The sequence below is a fragment of the Halichoeres trimaculatus genome, unplaced genomic scaffold, assembly GCF_033239565.1.
Source record: "Halichoeres trimaculatus isolate MK-OKI-2021-1 unplaced genomic scaffold, fHalTri1.1 fHalTri1_scaffold_14, whole genome shotgun sequence".
NCBI lineage: Eukaryota > Metazoa > Chordata > Actinopteri > Labriformes > Labridae > Halichoeres > Halichoeres trimaculatus.
This window is the reverse complement of record NW_027437192.1, coordinates 10,417,870-10,440,595: the sequence shown is the minus strand read 5'-3', so window position 1 is coordinate 10,440,595 and position 22,726 is coordinate 10,417,870. Positions and strand designations below refer to the sequence as shown.

General features: G+C 39.4%; 2 protein-coding genes across 2 annotated transcripts in view; one reads left to right on the top strand and one right to left on the bottom strand.

Annotated features, from left to right (window-relative positions):
- Positions 1-22,726, top strand: part of LOC141802626 (proton-coupled zinc antiporter SLC30A2-like) — a 25,277-nt gene extending 2,551 nt beyond the window's left edge. The window contains exons 2-11 of the mRNA XM_074686189.1: positions 13,539-13,672; positions 15,308-15,443; positions 17,040-17,206; positions 17,898-18,044; positions 18,233-18,386; positions 18,484-18,671; positions 18,803-18,915; positions 19,016-19,121; positions 19,216-19,350; positions 21,975-22,726. Coding sequence (XP_074542290.1) covers positions 15,370-15,443; positions 17,040-17,206; positions 17,898-18,044; positions 18,233-18,386; positions 18,484-18,671; positions 18,803-18,915; positions 19,016-19,121; positions 19,216-19,350; positions 21,975-22,120 — 1,230 coding nt within the window. The 5' untranslated portion in view covers positions 13,539-13,672; positions 15,308-15,369 and the 3' untranslated portion in view covers positions 22,121-22,726. The remainder of the gene's footprint in view (positions 1-13,538; positions 13,673-15,307; positions 15,444-17,039; positions 17,207-17,897; positions 18,045-18,232; positions 18,387-18,483; positions 18,672-18,802; positions 18,916-19,015; positions 19,122-19,215; positions 19,351-21,974) is intronic.
- LOC141802628 (uncharacterized) lies at positions 3,540-10,181 on the bottom strand. The gene is made up of 2 exons (XM_074686191.1): positions 9,740-10,181; positions 3,540-5,557 (listed from the first exon to the last, which is right to left on the bottom strand). The coding sequence occupies exons 1-2, from the start codon at positions 9,926-9,928 to the stop codon at positions 5,279-5,281; spliced, it is 468 nt and encodes a 155-aa protein (XP_074542292.1). The 5' UTR covers positions 9,929-10,181; the 3' UTR covers positions 3,540-5,278.

Genomic DNA, 22,726 nt, shown 5'->3' with positions numbered 1-22,726 from the left:
TGTCTCTTTTTCGTCATCTTTGTATTTGGAGTGGATCATCACTTTGTATGGTTCATTGTTGGTCACGGACACCAAACTTTTTGTGGCTTCGGCGATATTTTTTACTACTTTTCTCCTGTGTTTGTCTGGAGATCCTACATGTAACCATGGCTGCATTGTTTACACGTGAACTCAGCTGTTAGCAGTCTGTAGCATGTCAATGCTAACTAGTGTAGGGCCTGATGATTTCCCTTGAGCTGAGGAGGAGGAGGTTAGGACGACGTGCTGGTTCTCGGGTGTGAGCTGGGAGGTGATGTCATGGACCTGTCCTTCCATCCATCGTTGTTGGGAACGTGGGATCTATCTCCAGTGGGATGGACGAGCTAACCGTGCTAACCCAGCGGCATCGTGCTGTTCACGGACGTGGCTGACGGAGCTGACATCGGACGCCGGCCCCACATTGGAGGAGCTTCACCTGCTGTGAGCAGACAGGATCCAGGAGACAGAGACTAAACAGACTGCTGGGGAGGCTCAGTCCTGGACCCTGTGGAGGTGGAGACTGGCTGGGCTGGAGAGTGGTAGACGAGTGGTGGACGGGCTGTCGTCATCTAATTTCTTATGGACCTTTTTACACTTTCAATACACTTTCTTACTTTTGTTTTCTTAAATGCTGCGGTGACTCCTGAATTTCCCCTCGGGGATAAATAAAGTATTTTCTATTCTATTCTATTCTATTCTATTTCTCTTCTGCCCTTGAGTAAGAGCAATCTAAGCCCCGTTGCCACTAAGCAGTCCGGTTCAGATCAGTATGGTTTGGTATGGGTTGGCCTGGTTAAGCTTGGTCCTGCTTGTGTTTCCGCAGCCAACTCTGCCCCCTCGTGGTAGGGGGTGTGTAAGCTGGATGCTGACACCTGCATCGGTCCAACGAAGAAGAAAATCGCAACACAGTAAACAAAGAGCAACGATGGAAGACATCCAGCAATTCTTCCTCTTTGTTCAATTTGGCATGTAGCTCTTTGATAAAAAGTGCAATCAAGTTTTGTTTGCTGTGTGCTGTGACGGGAAATACAGTAAGTGACAATTCTTTCGACCAATCAACAGTCTGCAGTGTTGTAGATCCACCTTCTGAGGTTGGATCGGTTTGGCCTGGCACCCCTACGGAAGGGTCCCAAAAAGTGGGACGGCTTGGTTATATGGGGGTCTGTCCCGGGATTAGTCAGTGGAAACGCCATAAAATGCGTGCCTGAACCTCTTAGTGGAAGCGGTGCTTATGATATAGGCTTTACTTTTAGGGAGCTGATATATTGTGCATCTTTTTATGCAGTGTTTGATCATTATCGTTTATCGTTTGTCTCAAACCATCATGTGCTGATGTGGCACATTTGCATGACCTATTTTTGGTCAGGTTCAACACTTCTACTCCAGGGTGGAGACTGGGGATAGGGAAAGCAAAAATGTCACCACTCTGTCTCTTTTCTCACCAACTGACACTTGAGTCTCTGGGTTGGTCAGCTTGTTTATCCCTGTCACTGCCATCTCGTGCCGCCCTACTCCCCTGACCTTCAAGACTCACAGCTCGATCCCTCCAACCTCTTCTCACGCTCCACGGACCTCTGCACAAATGGAGTCATAGCTCACATCTTATGTGCTCTGACAAGCCAACTACTTCCTCTCTCTCTCCATCCTCAACACGCTCAGCCATCCGTCTTTCTACAGATTGCTGTATGACAGGATTACAAATCAAAGCTATTCGTTTAATGGTCGTTGTGTGGGGCAGAGCTTGGCTGAGGGGTTTTTAATAGGGTGCTGGACATCACAAGGTCCTGCTCTCTATCAAACACAAGCTACTAAAAGAGCAGGACATTTTGTCCATGTGAGGAATTACCTTTTGGACGGAGGAAGCTGTGTACTTGTGAGCATTGATTGAGCGTTATGTCTCCTCCAGAAAGAGCCAATAAGTCAGTGAGGAGAAAACACTAGACCCCTGTCTCATCCCTACACAAAAGTCAGGGAAAAATCTGCTCTAAGCTGCCAAAAACCATCCCACTTACCCCACAGGGATCAGACTTAACTTGTGTACAAAGGGCCTGGTTATATTTCACCGTAGGATGGCCTTTTATTGTGCCTCTGAATCGTCTAACACTGAGCCTGTGTCTCCGCTCCATCCTCGCCCAACCTGTCTGTCTCCTAAGCTGACAAGCAGGTCTTATTTAGAGAGAAGCTCTGAAAGAAGTCCTCTGGGGTTTCTGATACACACACACACACACTCACAGGTTTACACTTTGGCACCAAATGAGAGTTCACCCACAACACATTTCTCACACTGGAGTTGTATGGGGGCGGGATTGACTGAGAAAAAGACGGGAGAAAGAGAAAGGGGGGAAGGGTGTGGTGGGGGGGCGTCTTTTGAGTTCTCTTTTTGGAGGCAACAATAGTCTTTGTCCGAGATCTTCAACCATTCTTATTAAGGTTACCGAAAAGGAGGAGGAGGAGGAGGAGGAGGAGAAGGAGGAGAAGAAGGGGCATGCAGGCGGAGGGCACTCTCTCCATAGTAACAATGACAAAACAAGGCAGTTCAACAGCAGGCAGGCAAAAGGGAAGATTGCAGCTGCTGAACAGAAGCACACAGGCTCCTGCTACTCTGGAGTCTGACGACCAGTCTGGATCCGGGAAGTGGATTAAAAAGATTTCCAGAGTGTGCACAGGCCTGTCAAAGAGAGCACGAGGAGGTAACAAGTGAAAAAGGGGGCGAAAACTTACAGTACACCTGCCTCCAGCATGGACCGAGACAGCCACAGTGAGGATACTCTGTCTACTATGGTTCTGGAGAACATTAAAAACAAACTCATTCACGCGTTTAGGACAACTGGAGAGTCCAGAGAAGATCCTCAAGAGTCTGGGAACACTGTCAGACCGGTTAGCATCGGGAGGAGTTACCAGGCTAATGAAGAGCTACGGAGGGCACAGATTGATGGAGCAATCACCTGGCTGAGATCCGAACTGGTAAGTTGCACTTTTTTCTTGGTCGTTATAGGCAGGTAATTGTCTACTTTCAATGTTATTTGATAAGGTTAGCAATTAGAGGACTCTCCCAGCATCCAACATGCTGATTCAGCCCTTTCATTCTCATCCTGCAGCTGGAGATGCGCTCACAGGACCTCCAGCTGGCTCAGACGCTGCTGGGGCTCAACACAGAGATCCAAAGACTGAGGAGGGAGAGTTTTGGAGGAATGGAAGTTGAGGGGGATGATCAGCCTTGATGTGCCCTTAGTAGACTTTACTGTTGGTGGACATGAAGAAAAGCCCCAAAGCTCAAATTTTAAACAGTGAGATGTGAATGCATTTGCTTGTCATAATGTCTCTTTTATCAAATGTGTTGTAAAATGAATAGAAACCACTGGCATGATGGGTGGATATTTTGCACTTATGCAGAGTTTTTTGAAGAAACCTGTTTTTTTCCCATTTCTCTAAATGGACTAAATGATGAAATGAAATTAAAGAAATCATTTTGGACAATGTAATGTTACTGTGAAAAAAATAAAATGAGAACCATCACCAGTTTCATGTCTTTATTTTCTGGCACACTGTACAGTTGTAGTACAGGTCTGTTTGAAATACTGCTACAAGTTTAAAAATGGTAAATACAAGTATGTGACATACACAAACATTGCACAGTTAAAAAGTTAAGTCTGTACATCAGCTGTCCTTTCTACAAATGAATTTACATGTTTGTCAGAGGTTTCCAATGCTCAGAGTTTCTCTACGTGGTCCCAGAAACAAGAACTGTATTGCTGTTTGTGCAAATGAACTGTACGTGAACACACAGGTTTGTTGTTACTGAAAGGTTTAAACATTTGTACAGCCTAAAAAAATTCAAGGGCTTAAAACGTTTTGTAGCAGTATCAGGATCTGCTTTTCACGCACCTGTCCATAAAGAGAGAAACACATATCTCAGTTTCTGGAAAACAATAGTACACAAGGCAACACATTGCCTTCAAGTCAACGTTGGTCAAGGACGTCTTATCCTCTGTCAAAAAGAGAACTAACTTTGAAGGCACCCTGCAAAAACTAAAACCTAAGCAGGTGTTTACATCTTGATTTAGGAAGCACAAAAAAGTTTCAATAGCTTTAATATCAGCTACAACAACCTGACAAGTCCAGAAAAAAGTCTCATGGTTTCAAAGGCAATGATGATGCCTGAGTTGCTTGTAAAGCTAAAATCTGCTGACAGGGTAAGAAAAAATAAACTTGTTAAGTTTCTCATACAAAGACATTATTCTTATTTCCAGAACCTTCACAAGTGATTTTTTTTTCTTTGATAGGTCAAATTTTATTTTCTATTTTTGAGTTCCCAGGCACTTTTATTACATTGAAAATGACATTTCCTGGACTTGCAAGGTAAATGTGGCTCATCTGAACTCTAATAAAACATTTTTGACTAAAAGTAAGATGAAAACACTTGCTTAGATTTCATCTTTTGCAGTTTAGATTTTCTTAAATTGAAAAAAAGACACTATTCATCAGCAAGGACTTTCTCTTTACAGGACAACATAAGTCAAAAGATTCATCGTCTGTTTGTCTACAGGAGTAGCCGAAATCAAAGCTACCAAAAAATTTGCATTCACGAATTCATCCGCAAAATCAATGGCAACATATTGGTCATCTCAATCCTAGTAGCTTCCGACAAGTTTTTTTTTTTTTTTTTTTTTTTTTAAATCAAAGTCAGCACAATACCTGTGATGTCACCCATTTGTTTCTGATTTACAGTTTTGAAGCCAGTGTTAAAAAAGCTGATTCAGCTTAACTTTGTTTGAGAAAGGATGAGGTAAAGAGGCGAAGTCAAAGTGGATCTTAAGCCCTTTTGCCAACAGCTAAAATGTGCCCACCTGCCAGCCAGTCAGCCATGTGCTTAAAGGGACAGCAACTGTAAGTGAAATCATTCTAAAAGTAGTATGTTCTGAAAAACTCACCTCTAGTGTGAAGCAGGAAGTAAATGTGTGTATGTGGTTTCTGGTATTTCTAGAGCCAGCCTTAGGTGGACACTTGAGGAACTGCAGTTTTCAACTCTTCCACGTTAGTTTCATATTTTGAGATCAAGGTTGCTGCTTGGTTGTTGCTAAACAGAATATACATAACAAACTGAATTTATGGTGGAAAAGTGCAAAAATATATCAATCTTGCTCCACCTCGTCTTTGTTAGATGTCTAAAGGATAAAGGGAAGTTGACATGACACTTAAAAAAATAAAACAAAACAAAACAAAACAAAAAACAACAACTTTCTTTTTAAAGTTTAAACATTCAGGGCACAGAACTCCTCCTGCAGAATCCCCTCTTCTTCAAAACTCTTGGATAGAGGTGCGGAGGCGTCTTCAAGTGCTGCATGGAAAAGCCAACCTCCCCTGAGCTGGAGTAGACACTACCACTGCTCCTTTCACTCTCTGAGTCCCAGTAGCTGCCGTCTTCCTCCTCCTCATCTGTCTCTTCTTCCTCAGACAGCTCCTGCTTGAGCTCCTGGATGCCCGAGTGGAGCTCCATCAGCTGTCGGACCAGGGCTTGATCTTGCGAACGCATCTCAATCTACACAAAACGGACAAATGAAAACACTAGTTTTATTTTCGTATTGTTGACGTTATTTCTGGACAGAGTGAAGAAGATAGATTGTCTAAAACAGAACCTGAACTTGAACAAGTTTCCCACTTTTTCTTGAAGACTCCCTCCTGATCCCACTGGCTCATGCTCAGTGTGAGACCACTGCCATTTCATTTGAGCGTGGCCTTCTTTCAAATGCAAATGCATCCTTCTGCCGTTCGCTTTCTTCCTTTTTTATGAGAGGCTGTCTAATTGCTGGCATTGTAAAATAAGATATTCAGAATTCCTGCAACTTTGGAGTCCAAGTTTGTCCTCAGGATTGAGGAATGTTTTGAACAAAAAAAACGTCTGGGCCGATCTGCATTTCTTTTCTCTGTTAATTACAGCACCAGGCTGGGACCCGGCTCCAGCTGAAAGATGCTGCTTTCTACCGTCTTTGTCGACACTTGGAGGAACAAGAGAAGAAACGTGAACTTTTATTCTCAGAGGGATTTGGAGATGTGGGCCTGCTGGGCTCCACCTCCTTGTGCCAAATACCAGCTCTTTTGTGTGTCTGCATCTGTCTGTGTGCTTTGCTTCACCCCTGCATTGCAAACTGTTCTGTCAAAGAATGTCTAAATCACAAGACTGTATGTGAATGAGTCATAGGCAGACATTTTCCTTTCTGTTGGAAGGAAAACATGAACTTGGCACTGGTGTGATGGTTGTTAAGTTTTATTAGACAGAGAAGATCAGCCAAAGAAATTTAATCTTCTGTACAGGTGACCAAAGACCTCAGAATTTTGACATCTGGAATGTGAAAGGGGGCTGAAGTGGCTTGGTTTCACAGCAAAATTTCAAAAATTGGAAGATTTTAGAATTTAGAATATTCCCTTTATTAATAAAATGATTAATTAATATTCTCAAACTACTGATACATGGGACTTACCAATTATTTTTCATCAAAGCTTGGGTCCCTTAAGTTTATCTTAATTACCCATGCTGACTACTGAAAAAGCAGTACAATAAAAAATGATATATGCTAAAGCTCCTGTGGGGGCTGTCAGTTTGTTTTAATTTTGGCGCCCCCTGTGGACAAAGTGGTATATCTCTTTGTTGTCATTTAGTTCTTAAACTACAGTCAAACATATCACAAACCATCCTTTCCTCAGATTTTTACTTCTGCCAAGGAGGTTATGTTTTTGGAAGAGTTTGTCTGTTTGTTAGTCTGTGAACAACATAAATCAAAAAGTAACGAATGGATCTTGATGAGATGTTCAGGAAATGTTCAAAATGGGATAAGGAAAAAGTATTTAAACCAGGAACCAGGTTTTTTTTTTTTTAGGATTCTTGATCATTGTGAGATAGGGCCGTTTTCACCATATGTGTATATAACTCCACCATAAATGGTCAGATTACTTTGCAAAAGAAAACAAGACAAGAATACAAGACCATAATTTCTGACAGATGTAAAAGTACGATCCAGATCCTGCCAATATTCTGGATACTAAGATCTGGAATATGAAATATGAACTGGGTCATCATCATTTTCAACACTGTCAGGTAACAAATTATCGTAAAAACCTGCAATTAACACCAAATTGTAGCAGACAGTCTGCTAAAAAGGGAGTATAACATTAAAGCAGGACTCAAGTGTGTAGCAGGACAATCACAATATGCTTGGTGGAGGTCCGTGCTCTCTGAGTGCTTGTCTTGTTTTGTTTTTTTTAGCGGGTTGCTTTAATCTCACTTGACACCCACCCCATAACAAAAGTAAAACATATTAAATATGATAATATAAAAACTCATCCTTTTTGCTAAGGAACTTTTTTCTGCTTTTGCAGGCCATGTAGAAGCAATTGTGTTACTTTAAGGCAGTAATGGAAACCCATTAAAACCCTTCACAGGAGCTTTAAAAGTTTACGTTCCTGCTGATGCGGCAAACTTCTACTGGCGGAGAACATGTGATGGGATTCAAAAGCTTAAAAACTGCTATGAAGTCTACCTTCAGCTTCATCAGCCTGATCTAAGTGGTACAAAGTTTGCTAGAAATTTTAAGGGAAAATCGGACAGTTACTATCAGTAAACATTTTTTCGATAGATTAAAGCATAGTATTATACTGCATTTTTCAAACAGGTTTCTTATCAGACTGACCAGGCAGCCCCCTCCTTTACAGCCTGTTTTTACAGGCTCAAACTCAAACACGTGGTTTCTCCCTCTCTGTGTGACCAGGACGTTCCGTTACCATGACAAGCTGTCTGGATGAATGCACCAAATGTCGAGTGATAAATTAGACTGTGACAATGAGCCGTACAGAGGTGCAAACAAGGAGACACGTATAAATGCACTTACACAACCACACACCATCTTTGACTGGAGACAATAGAAAAAAAGGGGTTTACTTTGTAACAACACAAACTACACGCAGCCCAGGAACAAAAAGGCAATAACTTCAATGTCTTGAACAAAAACAGTCACAATGACCTGGGATGGGGTTTTGTTGGGGTGACAAATGACTTGAGACCACCGGCATAATGGACTATAAACTGCCTTTCATATCATTATTTCATTACTTCTGGCTGAGAGGTTCAATTCATTGCATGTTAGCTGTCTCTCTCTTCTGGAAGTAACAGCGTACTGGACACAGAAGCCGTGAATAAAGTATAAAGACATCTGCAGTAGCAAAGATTGCTACTGAAAATATTATCAACAAAATGTACTTAAAGTGAGAATCCTGAAACACCAGTTGTATAGGACAGCAAGGCGGATAGTTATATAATATGAGCTAAAGTGGTGTAAATAATCATCCCTGTAAACTTATAAATGTTTGATGCCTTGGGATGAAGTTTGCCAACTAAAAGTAAGTTTAGCTGCCTTAAACCACTTGGCACGGCAGAATCCTGGAATAGGTTGATCTGAGATAAAATGTGTTGAATTACATATGGATTGACTTTTTATATTCCATTTAAAACATTTATTTACACACTCTTCCTTTCCTGTTGTAAGGAAATTCTAGCTGGCCATGAAACACACTGAAACTGTTATGCTAAAATGGTGTTCAAAATGTTCATTTCACTGTTAAAAGAGAGCAGGATAAGATTTCGCCCAATGTACAGGAAAAAATCAGTGTGTCCACAGGGGGAGCCAAAATCAACACAAACCAAAAGTTCTCAAAAGATCCTTTAAGTCGAGCCAAAAGGAGTGATTTGGGACAGTTTGTACATTGGACGCTCTGCCTTACACAACCCTCCCCAATAATCCAAGTTTGGAACTGGCACGAATGAGAACACAGGCATGTGACCCCCCTAGTGGCTGGGTAGGGTCACTGGAGCTTTACAATTTTTAAAGTAAACAAAACAAAACAATACATAAAGTAACAAGACAAGCACTCAGAGAGCGCAGACCTCCATCAAGCATATTGTGATTCTCATGCAACGCTTTAGTCCTACTTTAATGTTATACTCCCTTTCAGCAGACTGTCTGCAACAATTTGGTGTTAGCTGCAGGTTTGTACGATAATTTGTTACCTGACACTGTTGAAAATTAAGATGACCCAGTATATATTTCATATTCCAGATCTTAGTATCCAGAATATTGCCAGGATCAGGATCGTACTTTTATATGTCAGACCTTGTCTTGTATTGTTTTGCAAAGCAATCTGACTATTTATCAGAGATATGAATGTACGCATAAGCCAGACGAACCACATCTATGGTCAGTTTTTTAAGACTAATCACAGAGCACACCCCAGAGCTGTGTCCAATACCTCCTCTGGAAATACTGGAAGTTCTCTGTGGGTCTTTGATTATCACATGTCAAAGGAATTCATTTATAGGCCAAAGCGGTCTCTATTACCTAATATGGCTCACAACATCAGGCTGTTATCTTGCATGCAGATGTTTTTCTAATGTACTCACCGGTGAGACAGAAATAGTATTTTTAAAGGACTTAAAGAGCTCTCTGACAAGATCTGACAGTTTTTGAATGAAAGAAATAAATTGAGATTCTGGCTCAGGCAGCTTTGCATCATTTCAACATTTTTAAGTGAAGAAAGTTAAAGTTGGAGTACTTCTTCAACTCAAAATTAGGAAGAGTTCATCCCATGAAGTGAAGTACTTAGCAGTATAATATTTTGGAATCTATGAAAATAGAGAAAGATCAATAAGATTTAACTCAAGCTCTTGTCTTACCAGCTCTCTTCGCAGCCAGGCCAGTGCACTCTCTATGTCCAGTTTCCTGCCTTCCTCACCAGCTGTGCACCCTTCACTCATCCTGCTGCGAGGATCCCTGCATGCACTCTGTCCTGCAGGTTTACTCTCATCAAAGGTGGAGGTCTTACAGGAGAAGTCCCGCAGTCTGGTTAGGACCACTTCCATCATGTTAGGTTGGTTGTATATATCAAGGCACTGCCTCTCGTGTTGTCTTCAGCTGTGGTGCAGACACAGCCTCGTCTCCTCCAGTTTATGAGCTCCTTTGCAGCTCTGTCGACTTATGAGGAACTCTCTCTTTCTCTCCCTCTTTTCAGCCACACTCCTTCCTGCTCCCCCCTTCTGTCTTTCTTTTTTACTGCTCTGTTTCTCAAACATTACACCACAGCTCCCTGGTGAACCCTCATCACTGGGGTGTGAATGTGATGAAGCTGGGCTGACGTCAGTGCATTGTTTGGTGTCTGACCTGGGCTTGTTTACCACTTTTGGGCCCTTTTTATTAGATGCACATGGACACACACAGACACACACACATGCCATGAGGATGAAGAATTGTGTGTCTTTTACCTTGTGACTCCCCTAATCTGTTCATTTATTTATTTTTTTATTCCCAGGATGGACACATCATCCTACTTCTGCATATGTACACTACACACTCTTTTGTGTTCACGCCTTTAAGTGTGTGTACATGTACATATGTAAACACATGTACAGATACACAAGCATGCACACACAGCCCTATCCTGTAAACACAGCTCTCCTCATGATCTGGTGAGTGGCCCGCTGCAGGGTCAGGATCTTTCAAACAGTGTGAACAGCCATGTGTAACTAACCCTTCTCGTGCCATGTTCCCCTCACTCTGCAGCCCCTGGCAACCTTACTACACCATCTATACACACACACACACACACACACACACTAACACACAAAATCCGCTTTTGCAAACCAAACACAGGGCCAAAATAGCCGCCAACACATTGAAAGTTATTTTTAGAGTCAAACTGAATCCACTTTTAGACCTTCGGAAAAATAAAGAACGTCACAACGCTTGAAAGGAATAAATTAAGTTGCTTAAGTCTCATTATGCACCCAGCTAATGTTCTCGATGCTGCATTCAAAAACACTGGCTTGCATTGATGTTCCAGTACGCTGAGTGAGCTTCGACGTCACCGGCTGCTTTGAGAATGAGATAATCTGTGAGAACAGAACAGCAGAAGAAAATGTTAAAAGAGCAACTCTTTCATGCCAGAACAAAAACTAAAGGGAAACTCAAGAAATCCTTGGCAGTGTGTTTTAGGGCTCAACAGGCATCTTTTATTTTATAGCCAGCTGTCACACAACCATTGCACCAATCAGCACATGAAATGTTTTCAAAGAAAAATAGTTACGCTATTAAAAAAGCGAACAGTAAAAAAAACTATTGGTTCTTCTGTCTTATTAATGGTTGGTGTATCTCAAAGAGGGGGTATTTGATTTTTTTTTAGCTCTTCACTTTGTGCCCCCGTAGCAGCTTTACATAATTCAACCTCACTGGTGTTTTTGAAAACTCTTGTTTCAGTCTCTGTCAGAAACGCTTCATTTCAGCTGTTGTTTCTTTAAGGTTGTTTAAGGCCTCTCAGAGGCTGATCAATGAATAGACCTTGGTGTTTGAGGCCCGCCCCTCAAACTATCATTTCAGCAAGTCCCATGAAGATGTTCAACTGTTATGTGAACAGACCATTTTGATCAGTTTACAGACAGATTCAGGGATTATTACAACACATGAATATACGGCAGTGTGTGTATTTGCACATTAATGAACATCTGGCATTTTTATTTTATATCCTTGGCCCATCAAAAATGGAAAATTCTTTTTTTTGGAACTGAAGTGTTCATTTAACCCCTTAACAAAACCTGTGTTTTTGATATTTGTTTATATCATATTTGACACATTGAGTGTTTTTGGCATCTATTTTAGTTAATTTTTTTTTTTTTTTAGTAAATATGCATTCTTTCTTTCTTTCTTTTTTTTGGAACTTATTTTTTATTTAACACATATATTCACATACACAAATATCATTTAGGAGATGCTTTCACACTTAACAACAATATTACAGACAATACACAAAACCATTTTTACATTTTCCATATTATTCCTTGGTTGTTTTTTTTATTTATTTGTTTTTCAAAAGTCCATCTTACAGTTCTTAGTTCGACCTACTTTAAGGTCATTTCGTTTGCCCCTATACATGGTACTTGAACATATAACAGCATTAATTCCATCTACTGTAGTACGATATTTATATGCATTCTTTCAATGCAGAAAAAGCTCATTTTAAAGAACGAGTAACAATTTAAATGCTGTTTTTACCATGATTTTTTGAAAATCAGTGATGGTTTTCCAGAGTAAAAGTGTGTAGATGATTTCAAGACAGCATTTTGAAAGGGGCCAAAGTACAACTTCAGCTGCCTTTAATGGTCCTCAAGGGAGTAGTTCACTTCTTTTTTTTTCTTTCTTTTTTTTTCACATGTTGATGCGATAGAGATCTTTGAAGCCCACATACCAAATGAAATACGCTTTCCGTTATAGGGCTGAATATGGCAATGCACAATACCCCTCTTTAAACCCAATACTCTGTCATTTCTATTTGATTTTTGAAAGCCTTACGGGGACAATGGTTGCGAAATAACTGGGAAGACACCTGTATGTATGGCATCTGCTTTATATGCTGTCAAATAAACAAGAAAAAAAAGGTGATTATGATCAGTTAGTATTAGGACTTTGTTTCTAGTTTTCTGTGGCATAGATTACAGTCAGGGCTCATACAAAATCAACAAGATTTCAGCTCGTTCTTCTGTGACTGAACAAAGGTGTGTCAGTTACTCAACTCAGACAAAAACCGCACAAGAAAAAATAAATTATATCTTAAAAAAGAGGCACCTAAACATAAATAGGGTTATGATAATAATAAGCTAAGGGCTGAGCTTTATAAGTATCAGCTCATCCTTCCCATTAAGGGTCACTGTTTCACTGAGCTGCAATCCATCAGCCGTACACAGTTAACTGTCTCCACCTTGTGTTGGAGTTTGGAAACAAGTGTTAAAAACCGGTTGACTTCCAGAGCTGGAGGGATTATGTAACTGCTCAGAAAACATACAGTATGCATTCTTTGTGCAGATTTCCTTATGGGATAATCTGATAATATTCTATAATGTCTTTAATCCTGCACATCATGTGCTCTGGTATGTTAAACACTCTCATTGTTTTTTTATTACATGCCATTCAAAGAAACTCAGACGTCTTTTGCTAAAGTTTGAAATTTTAAGATCTATTTCAGACCTTTTGTAAACATAAAACTGGCTTTACAGTTAAGCCCAAATGTTTGCTTGAAGTACTGGTGTTTTAATTCATTACTTTAAGAGGTGAAATGATATATTTTACAACTGAAGCCTCAAGTTTTGATTATATGATTGTAGAAGTTAATTACGGGATCATGACTGGTTTCTGACAGCCAAGCTATACTCATTGAAGGAAAGAGCACTGATGTTATATGAGAAAAAAATCCAATGACAAGTCATTGTTGGGTGCTTAAAGCCATTAAACACAAAACAAAAAGAAAAACAATAGACCCAGCTGGTGATATGACATTTTGAGCAATGACAAGGAACAGTGCCAACTGCACATTTTTGATTAAATAATCAGGTTCAACATCTTATACCTTTTCTTTATGCCCATTAAACATGGGGTTTCATTTATTTTTATGTAAAGACATTCTGTTGTCAACATTTACATTTCACACAGGCAGTTTCTGATGCTTCTGCAGCCAGCTTCAGGTGGATGCTCAATGAGCTGCAGTTTTTGGCTCTCCTACATCAGCTTCTTGTTTTGGGACTGGAGAGGGCAGCTGGGTTCTGTCATGCTCACACAGAAAAGAGGTAAGAAAGCTAATAATATGAGACAAAAAAGATGTGGTTAATGGATTATATGACATTAATATTGAGTAACATTTATTTATTGTGAATCAAAAGGTCAAAAATGTGGGGAAAGTGCCAAATTTTTTCTTTTTCTTCTTCTTTTTTTATTTTCTTTTTTTTTTTTTCATTTCAAAGCAAATGGGCTTCCTTATATACTGTGTGACAATCAAATCTACATAAATAATTAAATTTGCCAGTACAATATTTAATTAATTTAATAAATAAATAAATGCCAAAATAATTTCACAAGTCTGGCATACCTACATTTTGAATTAATTATCCAACTGTTAGAGAAATTAGACAGGTTGTAAATTAAAATGGATATATTATATAGATTAAGTGATAATTTTTAGTCATCTTTCATAATATGTATCTTAACTGATCATGACTGTTTTATTGCAACTGTTCTGTGTAATTTAATGACACCTGGTGTTTGTAATCCACTTTTCATGGTTGAGTCTTTAGGAACCCTAATTAATCTCGACTTTTTTTTTTTTTTTTTTGCCTATGTGAGATTATCTCCTTGACTCATGTATGATTACTCTAAATAAGCTCATGCTGTTATTTATTGAAGCATGTATTTATATTGTTACTTATTTCATAACCATATCTATTAATTCAAATAACTGCAACAGAGCTTAGCAACTGTTATAGCTCCACATTTTATAGGGTGCTTTATTGAAAATATAAATAAAAAATTAACAACAAAAAATATTTTGAAGTGAGCTCAGAGAAACCTTGAAGTAAGGGAAGAAATTTCATAGTAATCACTCAAATGACGCAGCTCAGTGACGATCAAAGTGACGAAAAACGAGGCGAGCACACGCGGAACTTCCCTTAAAATTGATATAATATCCAGATAGCATGAAGCAGCTTGTGGCTCAATTTGAACATAATGTATTATATCTTATTATAAGTGTTGACTAAAGTAAGACGAGAAAGCCCCGAATCTGACAGAGAAAAAAATGAAATAAAAAGTAAAACAAAAAACAAAACCGGCTTTGTGACACAGAGGGTCAAAGCGCACGGCACTTGATTGTGTAATCAGTGAGTGCCGGCTTATCAGAGGAGGGCGGGGATGAGTTTGCGAGTAATACTGGGGCTATATGACTGTACGATCGAAATACAGGGAAAAAAAAGATAAAATCCTCCATCCTTTTTTTTAAAAAAAAAATAAAATCTGCATTCATCTCAGACCTTGGCTGCCATGATTAGACCAGCATCAGTTTGCCAAATTAACCCCTCATCGTCCTCTCGGCTCGCTATCTTCTCAAACTTAATATCCGTGTTCAATCAAAGAGGGCCGTCACCTCCATCCTGCCTTACAGGCATTGTTGCAAGCGGTGATGTATTTGCACACGGTGCAAACAGAGATGGTCACAAGGCAGCATCACACATTTCACTATTTGCACCCTGGACAGATTAGGGAGGATGTCCATGGAGTGTTAAACTCGAGGAGACAAAAGCTTTAAAAACTTCACGGCATAAAACCAGAATTATATTTCAATGAGCTAAACTTTAGGCTGCAGGGTTCTTTAACGATTCAACAGGACATTTTTTTGTCTTCTTTTTTTTCTTTTCTTTTTCTTTTTTTAGGCATCCTTTCGAGTTTAAGGGGTTTTCTTTGATTTTATTTGCATCTCCTGGAGACGTCAGTCATGTTCATGAACAGTGATCCAGAGAAAATTCCCTTGATGGCAGACCTGAAGAATTCATACGCTATAGTTGAGAGGTAAGCTGTTACTCTAATAGCAGTGAGTGAGTAATAAATGAAATAATCAGTGACTTTATTTGAAGTTCATTAGGTTGGAATTATAAAAGAAATTATTTCTTTTTTTTTCTTTTATTCATGAAGTTATTCATAATTGTCCAGTGAGCTTTGGGGTTACATGATTGCATGCACACTTTGTCCATCTCAAAGTAAAGAATCCATTGTTGTGGTTGTGCTGTGGGCACTGTCTTTGCTCACGTTCCCCCAGTTTGTGGTCTGCTGCTCTTTCCACACGGAGCTGGTCTGGGGGTCTGCAGGGATTAGTAGTGTGCAAACGCACAGTTCACTGAGCGTGTGTGCGCGCGCGCGTTTGGTGTGTGTGTGTGTGTGTGTGTGTGTGTGTGTGTGTGTGTGTGTGTGTGTGTGTGTGTGTGTGTGTGTGTGTGTGTGTGTGTGTAAATGTTTTCAATGGTTGTACTGTTCTATTTCTCATCCCTGATGAAGATGTGTCATTTACACTCAGTGGTTCAGTGGGAGTAGTGCACACGGTGACCCAGTTTTTTTTTGATTGATTTTCTTTATTTCCCTTCTTAAAGTTTGAACACTTTAACAATCAGTAAGCATAGATAAAGGCTAAATACCTTACGCAAGTGTCTCATCCAATCAGTGTTTAACATAATCAAAAAGACACTAATCAGACCAAGTTATAATTTAAACCAAGCTTAAAAAGGAAATGAATGAATTAATCAGTCAGAATGTATCCATCAAAATCAAACTGTTACTATTGGTTTTTTAGCAGTGCTTTGTTGATTGCTTTATTTTTGTTTTGTTTTGTTTTTTAATTCTGTAAGTGAATTGATTTTTTTATTGTTGGATTTGGCTTAACAGGTAATGAACTTTTCAAGAGCCAGATTAAAATTGAGAAAGACACATTTAACTTTGTGGCCTTATTTTTAAATGATCCCATATTAACCTTTCCTCGGGTTGTATAATCCTAGCATAATGACTGTTCTTATTTAATTGTAATAACTTAAGCTTTTATTGATGACAATGATTGGTGACACATTTTTTTTTATCTTTAAACTTTCACTTTTTTTTTCTCCATGGCTGAAATTCAGTTAATTTTGAAACCTCGCTGAATCATGGTTGAAATATTGCAGTCGTCAAGCACATGACGATTTGCAATCGGCTGACTAGGCTTTATAAGAATTCAAACTGCCATTTTAACTTTCCCAAAGCTTCTTCGTGACTTTTTAAAGCACTTCTACTTCTGTTGATAACCTCCCTCGTAAAAGCACCTTTCACCTGTCATAGTCTGGAATTTAAAAGACGATTCTCAATTTTTTAAGTTTAGTTAAATGGACAAGTTATGTACATTATGTAGTGTAGTTTTTTTTTTTTTTTTTGTCAAAATGTCAAAAAATTCTCAGTAGCACATAAAAGTATATGTTGTTGTGTGCTACTGGAGTTACAGCCCCCAAGTGTCATGTCAATGCTTCTGATTTTTTAAAAAATCATTTATTAAGACGACTTAGAGTTGAAAGTTTCTTATTTTGGATTTCTGTTATCATCTGCTGTCACATCATTGCATTTATTCTGATTTTAATGTTCCTCCAGTGTACCCTACCAAGAGCCATCAAAGATGAACGGCACGGGGGGAATCAAACACTGTCACGATAACAGCCACTCGCAAGCTGATCGAGAGGGAGAGAAGAAACACGCCAGGATGAGGCTGTACTTGGTGTCTGTAATCTGCCTCATTTTCATGGTTGGTGAAATTCTAGGTGAGTCCTCTAGTCTTTGATTTTGGGGCTAATATTATCCTTTGGGTGTACTATACTTGGATAACTCTAACTGCCAACTCAACAATAACTGAATGCTCTTTTGGTCAAAGTAATGACTGTCTGGAGCAGGGATGGATCCAGGATTTAGGTTTTCGGTGGGCCAAACAAATTTTAGTTGGGCAGGGTAATTCTTACTTGGCATTGGATATATGACACAGTCTATAATGCTAACTAAGGAGCTTACTAAACAGCAGTCTTGCTAACCATTAGCAAGCTACCTGCAAGGTAGGTTGAGTGTAGCATTACCAACATGGCATCTGCTGACAGTAGACTTCAAAACTCTGTATCAGAAACAAATAGGTGACATCACAGACACTATGCCCAGATATTATTTCAAAGTCTATGGTGCTAATTTAGAATCTCCTCAGCTAACACTCTATGCTAACATTAGCATGGAATTTAGATACTTCCTCTCACAACATTAACTGATGCTCAACCACTTCCTATATTAAAGCTATTTTAGCTAGAAAGTGGCTGAAAGCTAACACTAGCTGTTGTACAAAAGTTTGATAAAACATGTCTAAACATGAATATTAGAAATTAAACCTGAACTTTTACACAATAATACATTTTGCATTTCATTCAAGTTGCCTGATGAACTCTGCATATAACTTAGTCTATGTATCTGCAGGTGGGTATTTTGCAGACAGTCTTGCCGTGATGACAGATGCTGCTCACCTGCTGGTTGACTTCACCAGCTTCATCATCAGCCTGATATCCCTTTGGCTGTCCTCCAGACCTGCGACACACAGGCTCAACTACGGCTGGCATCGTGCAGGTACAGTACTGGCATCTGCTCATCAATAAGTACTCCCAAAACTCAGCAAGGACTTAAACACTGACATTCATTGTTCAAAAGCTGTATTTTTATCGTAATGGTGGTAGTTATGTTGTTAGAGTGAACCCTATTTGTGAGTCATATTTATTTTCTCCCTCTTCTCTTCTCATCTTTTCCAATCCATGCAGAGATCTTGGGCGCACTCCTGTCAATTTTCACCATCTGGCTTGTAACCGGGGTGTTGGTGTATCTGGCTGTGGATCGCATCATCAATGATGATTACACAATAGAGGGCACAATCATGCTCATGACCTCTGGGTGTGGTGTGCTGGCTAATATTGTGTAAGTAAAAGAACTCACATTCTGTTTTTGTGAGACTCTGCATCTCTGAGATAAATTGTGTCATAATCTGGAAATGTTTTGCCTCTGTTCTTAAAAGCATGGCCCTTACGCTGCACCAGTCCGGCCATGGCCACAGTCACGGGGGTCTAAGCTCACATGGGCACGGTCACAGCCATGGAGGTCTCTCCTCACAGGGGCACGGCCAGAAAGGAAAAGGACAGAATCTGAACTCAAATCATTGCAAAGATGACCATGGAGATCCAGAGCACAACGGAGTCAATCATAGTATGCTCTAGATATACAACATTTCCTTTTAATATGCACCCCCAGGAGCCATGGGTTGATTGAAAATAAATATTTAAATCCCTAATACACGGTATTCTGCATGCAGTGATTAATGATCCACTCTCTTCCAGGAGGGAGGAAGCAGCAGGCCAATGCCAGTGTGCGTGCAGCGTTTGTCCATGTGGTGGGAGACCTTCTACAGAGCATCAGTGTGCTTGTTAGTGCCATCATTATCTACTTCAAGGTAAGCACTGTGCACTCATTAGTGATTTAGCAAGTCTAACTCCTACACTCAAAAAGTGGCTCGTTTTATTCGACTTTACCTCTGTGTTGTTTTCTTTCAGCCTGAGTATAAGATAGCTGATCCCATCTGCACATTCCTGTTCTCCATCTTTGTCTTATGTACAACCTTCACTATCATGAGGGATATTCTTGTTGTCCTAATGGAAGGTAAGGTGTTTTGTCTCACGTCTTCTTAGCCCTTGTTTTTTTCTAAGTCATAGATTTACAGTTCAGTTCTTCCTTTTTCCATTGTATGACTCAGGTACTCCTGCTGGTGTGAAGTACAGTGAGGTGCAGGGTCATCTGCTATCAACGAAGGGGGTGACGTCTGTGCACAACCTTCACATCTGGGCCCTCACTATGAACCAGGCTATAATGTCAGCACATGTAGCTATAGGTAAGAAAAAAGATGGATCAGTTAAAGTGTCTCATTGTCAAAGCACGTGTCTGCTTGATTTCATTATGTTTAACTGAAATTACTTCTCTAATGATTCAACATGATATGATACAGTGTGGTTCTATATAGTTAAAATGTTAAGTTATGTTGTGTATCTTATTATGAGAGGTTACGGTACATTACTTAGTGATACATTAGGGTATGTTCTGTAATTTTACGCCGCATTAAGTTCTACTAAGTTGTGCCATATCATGTTATTTTATGTTTTATGCTACACATGCTACATTACGGTACAATTTGCTATGCCACTTTACGCTGTGTAATGCTACATTACTTTAGGTTAAACTATATTATCATATCTTACATTATGATATGCTACGATACGTTATGACACATTAAAGGGACTGTGAGGAGTTTGAAAGTGATCTTGAAAAAGTCTCCCTTCTAGATATATGCCTGATGAGATAATCAGCGCCAATATTGCGGGTTACAGGTTATTTTAAACTGCCACTTCTTAGCTTCCTGGACAGGTTGTCCAGGATCGGATTGATTCACGGCACGTCTGGGTTGCTATGACAACACCACACCAGCTGACAAAGTTTAGTAGTCAGAAGAGATCGAACACAAAGATCTCAAACTTGAGAGTCTATCAGTAAAATGAAGAGTGAAGTTACGTTAGCTCTGCTTGGTAGATGACTGGCAGGACATAGCTAACCAGGATTCACTAATGTTACACATTACAGACATGTCTTAGAGCACCGGACTGCCAGCTGTGCTATATATCAACGTCTACTTGACTACTTACAAACTGACAGTGTTTACATGTTGTCACTTTAGCCTACAGATACGTTGGAGTACAGAGCTGCCGATGTCGCTAACATATAGCCAGCTTGATGACACGTTTCAAACTGTCGCTCTACATAACTGCACTGATAAGTCCCTTACCTCATAGTGTTGTATGAAGTAAAAAGTTGTCTAGAACAAAGAAACTTTGTTTTAATCCAATCTCCATTTAATTCCAAAACAAACACACACCTTAGAAAAAGTAATTTATGACAGTGTGCGGAGACTCCGGACCACAAGGTGGCAAGGGAGTGCAATAAAACAGATCCTCCTCATAGCATCTTGTTGATGTTTTGCATCTTCAAAGAGAAGGTGCTGGAAGATGTTTCTTGTGGTGGTTTTCCCAGCTCTCTGTCTGCTATAGGGAATGAGCTTGTGTGTGTGTGTAAACGGGCGCACATGTCTGTGTGCTTGTGAATGCTCTAGGGAGGAACTTCGCTGTGCATGAAAGAGCACGAGGACAAATGTGAACCCAATGACATCCCGTCATGGAAATTACATAAATAACATAAGGCTATTTAGTCTTTTAAATAGAAAAAACAAGGTATAGACCTAAATTAATGAGAGAAGTAACTCTAAAATACTTCTGCCATGTTCTGGTGCTGTATGGAAAATAAAATTAACTTGACTTCCAGAGCCCCCACACCCCACCCCACAAAACAGTAGGGGAAACATTGTAATGAAATGTAACTTTACACCAACTTTTGTTATGTTAAGGTATTTTGCATCACATTGTGACAGGTTACATTGAGCTACAATATTTTACTATATATGGACCATTGTACCAAAGTGGTACAAAATCAGAGTTAAATTTGAATGAATTTTGGATATTATATTGTATGGCTAAAACTTTTACCATATTCATATCGCATCAGATCTAAGGGGGCACAAAAAGAGTAAAAGAACAGTCACAGAGTATTTATTATAAATTAAAATATACGATTTCTGCATAAAAATCAATTTAAATGACATTTCAACAGAATTAAATATCTTTTCATAAATATATCAAAATTTAAACACAATGCTTTATTGAATTTAAACTGGAATGAGGTCACAAGTATGGGGTAAAATTAAACCATTGCCTCTTGTATAGTTGTCTCATGGGTACCGTGGCCAACATACCTCTCATATGGGCACCATGACTGACATATAGTATAGTAGTCATATGGGTACCCTATATACTGTTGAAGTGAAATTCATGTTTGTAATGTCACAGATGAAAACCACTTTCCTAAAGTGTATCACTTTTAGTGGTGAGTGAAAGATATTCTTGGGAGCACTGAGTGCTTTTCTTATTACAACATTTCTTACACCACAGTTCTAAGCAAGCATCACTTCTTTGGGCATTTGACGTCTGCAATACTATCTGTCGTACAATCATTGTGCACAAAATATCTGCAACACGTAACACAAACATGTTCCTTCAACTATACCCATTTTAGGCCATAACAGACATTTCTTCACTTCACTGAATCTGAGAAGGAAGCAGCTCTCTTTGTGGTTGGCTACACTTTTGACCTACGGTTACGCAGGATGCTCTGTAGTATTTTCACTAGGGCTGCATGATATTGGGAAAAATGACATTGCAATATTTTAGTTTCCTGTGATATACGTTGCGATATTCTTCAAAGTTTACTGCGTCACTCTGACAACAGACTCTCACTTTATTTCCTGTTTCTCTGCCTCTGTGACCACTATTTGCATTTGCTTGTTCAGTGTAAACATGCTAGGTGACTAATTTGTTTATTTACATTTTCTTTGTTCCTGTATTTCCTCCACAGATGAGTCAGTTGATTCTGAGTCTGTCCAACGAGAAATCACACAGACTTGTTTCTCCTCCTACAACTTCCACTGCGTCACGATTCAAATGGAGAGGCAGTCTGACCAGAAGCCTGGGTGTAAACTGTGTGAGGGCCCAAAAATGTAGCAGCACAACAAGGCCACGTGACAGCTGCTTTAACCTCAGTTCACTCACACGTAGTCGTTCTGTACTGTTCCTGGGACCCAGAAGTCCTATGTTTTACTCTGACATTTATGCCAAAGTCTTATGACTGTGCTTTAAGTGCCTTTGTGTTGACACTCCTTAAGAACTGTGCCTGAATGAAACCTAAAATGATTTTAGAAGGAAACCCTCATAAGGTTTTACTTTGCTTTAAACTTTGACATTCATTGTTTTATTTCTTTTAAGTGTACATGTGATAAAATAGAGATAACAACACACTATAAAAAGTAAAAGTTCATCTTGTTAAATCTATATATGCTACCTGATTGTGTGGAGTTACTTTGATGTCATATACCATGAACACACATTGTAAGCACTGTTTACCTTGTGACGTTTAGGGATGCATTCAGGCCATCTGGCAGTTAGTTTCAGTATTTACCAATGGCACCACCCGAAAGAATAGTATACAGCCACAGGCAACAAAACTTGGTTTGGTATGTAAATATATACAACATAAATATTTCTATGCATGGAATACTAACAAGCAACCTCAAAAGTACTCTTTGTTGGGAGCATCAAGTGTTTTTTTTT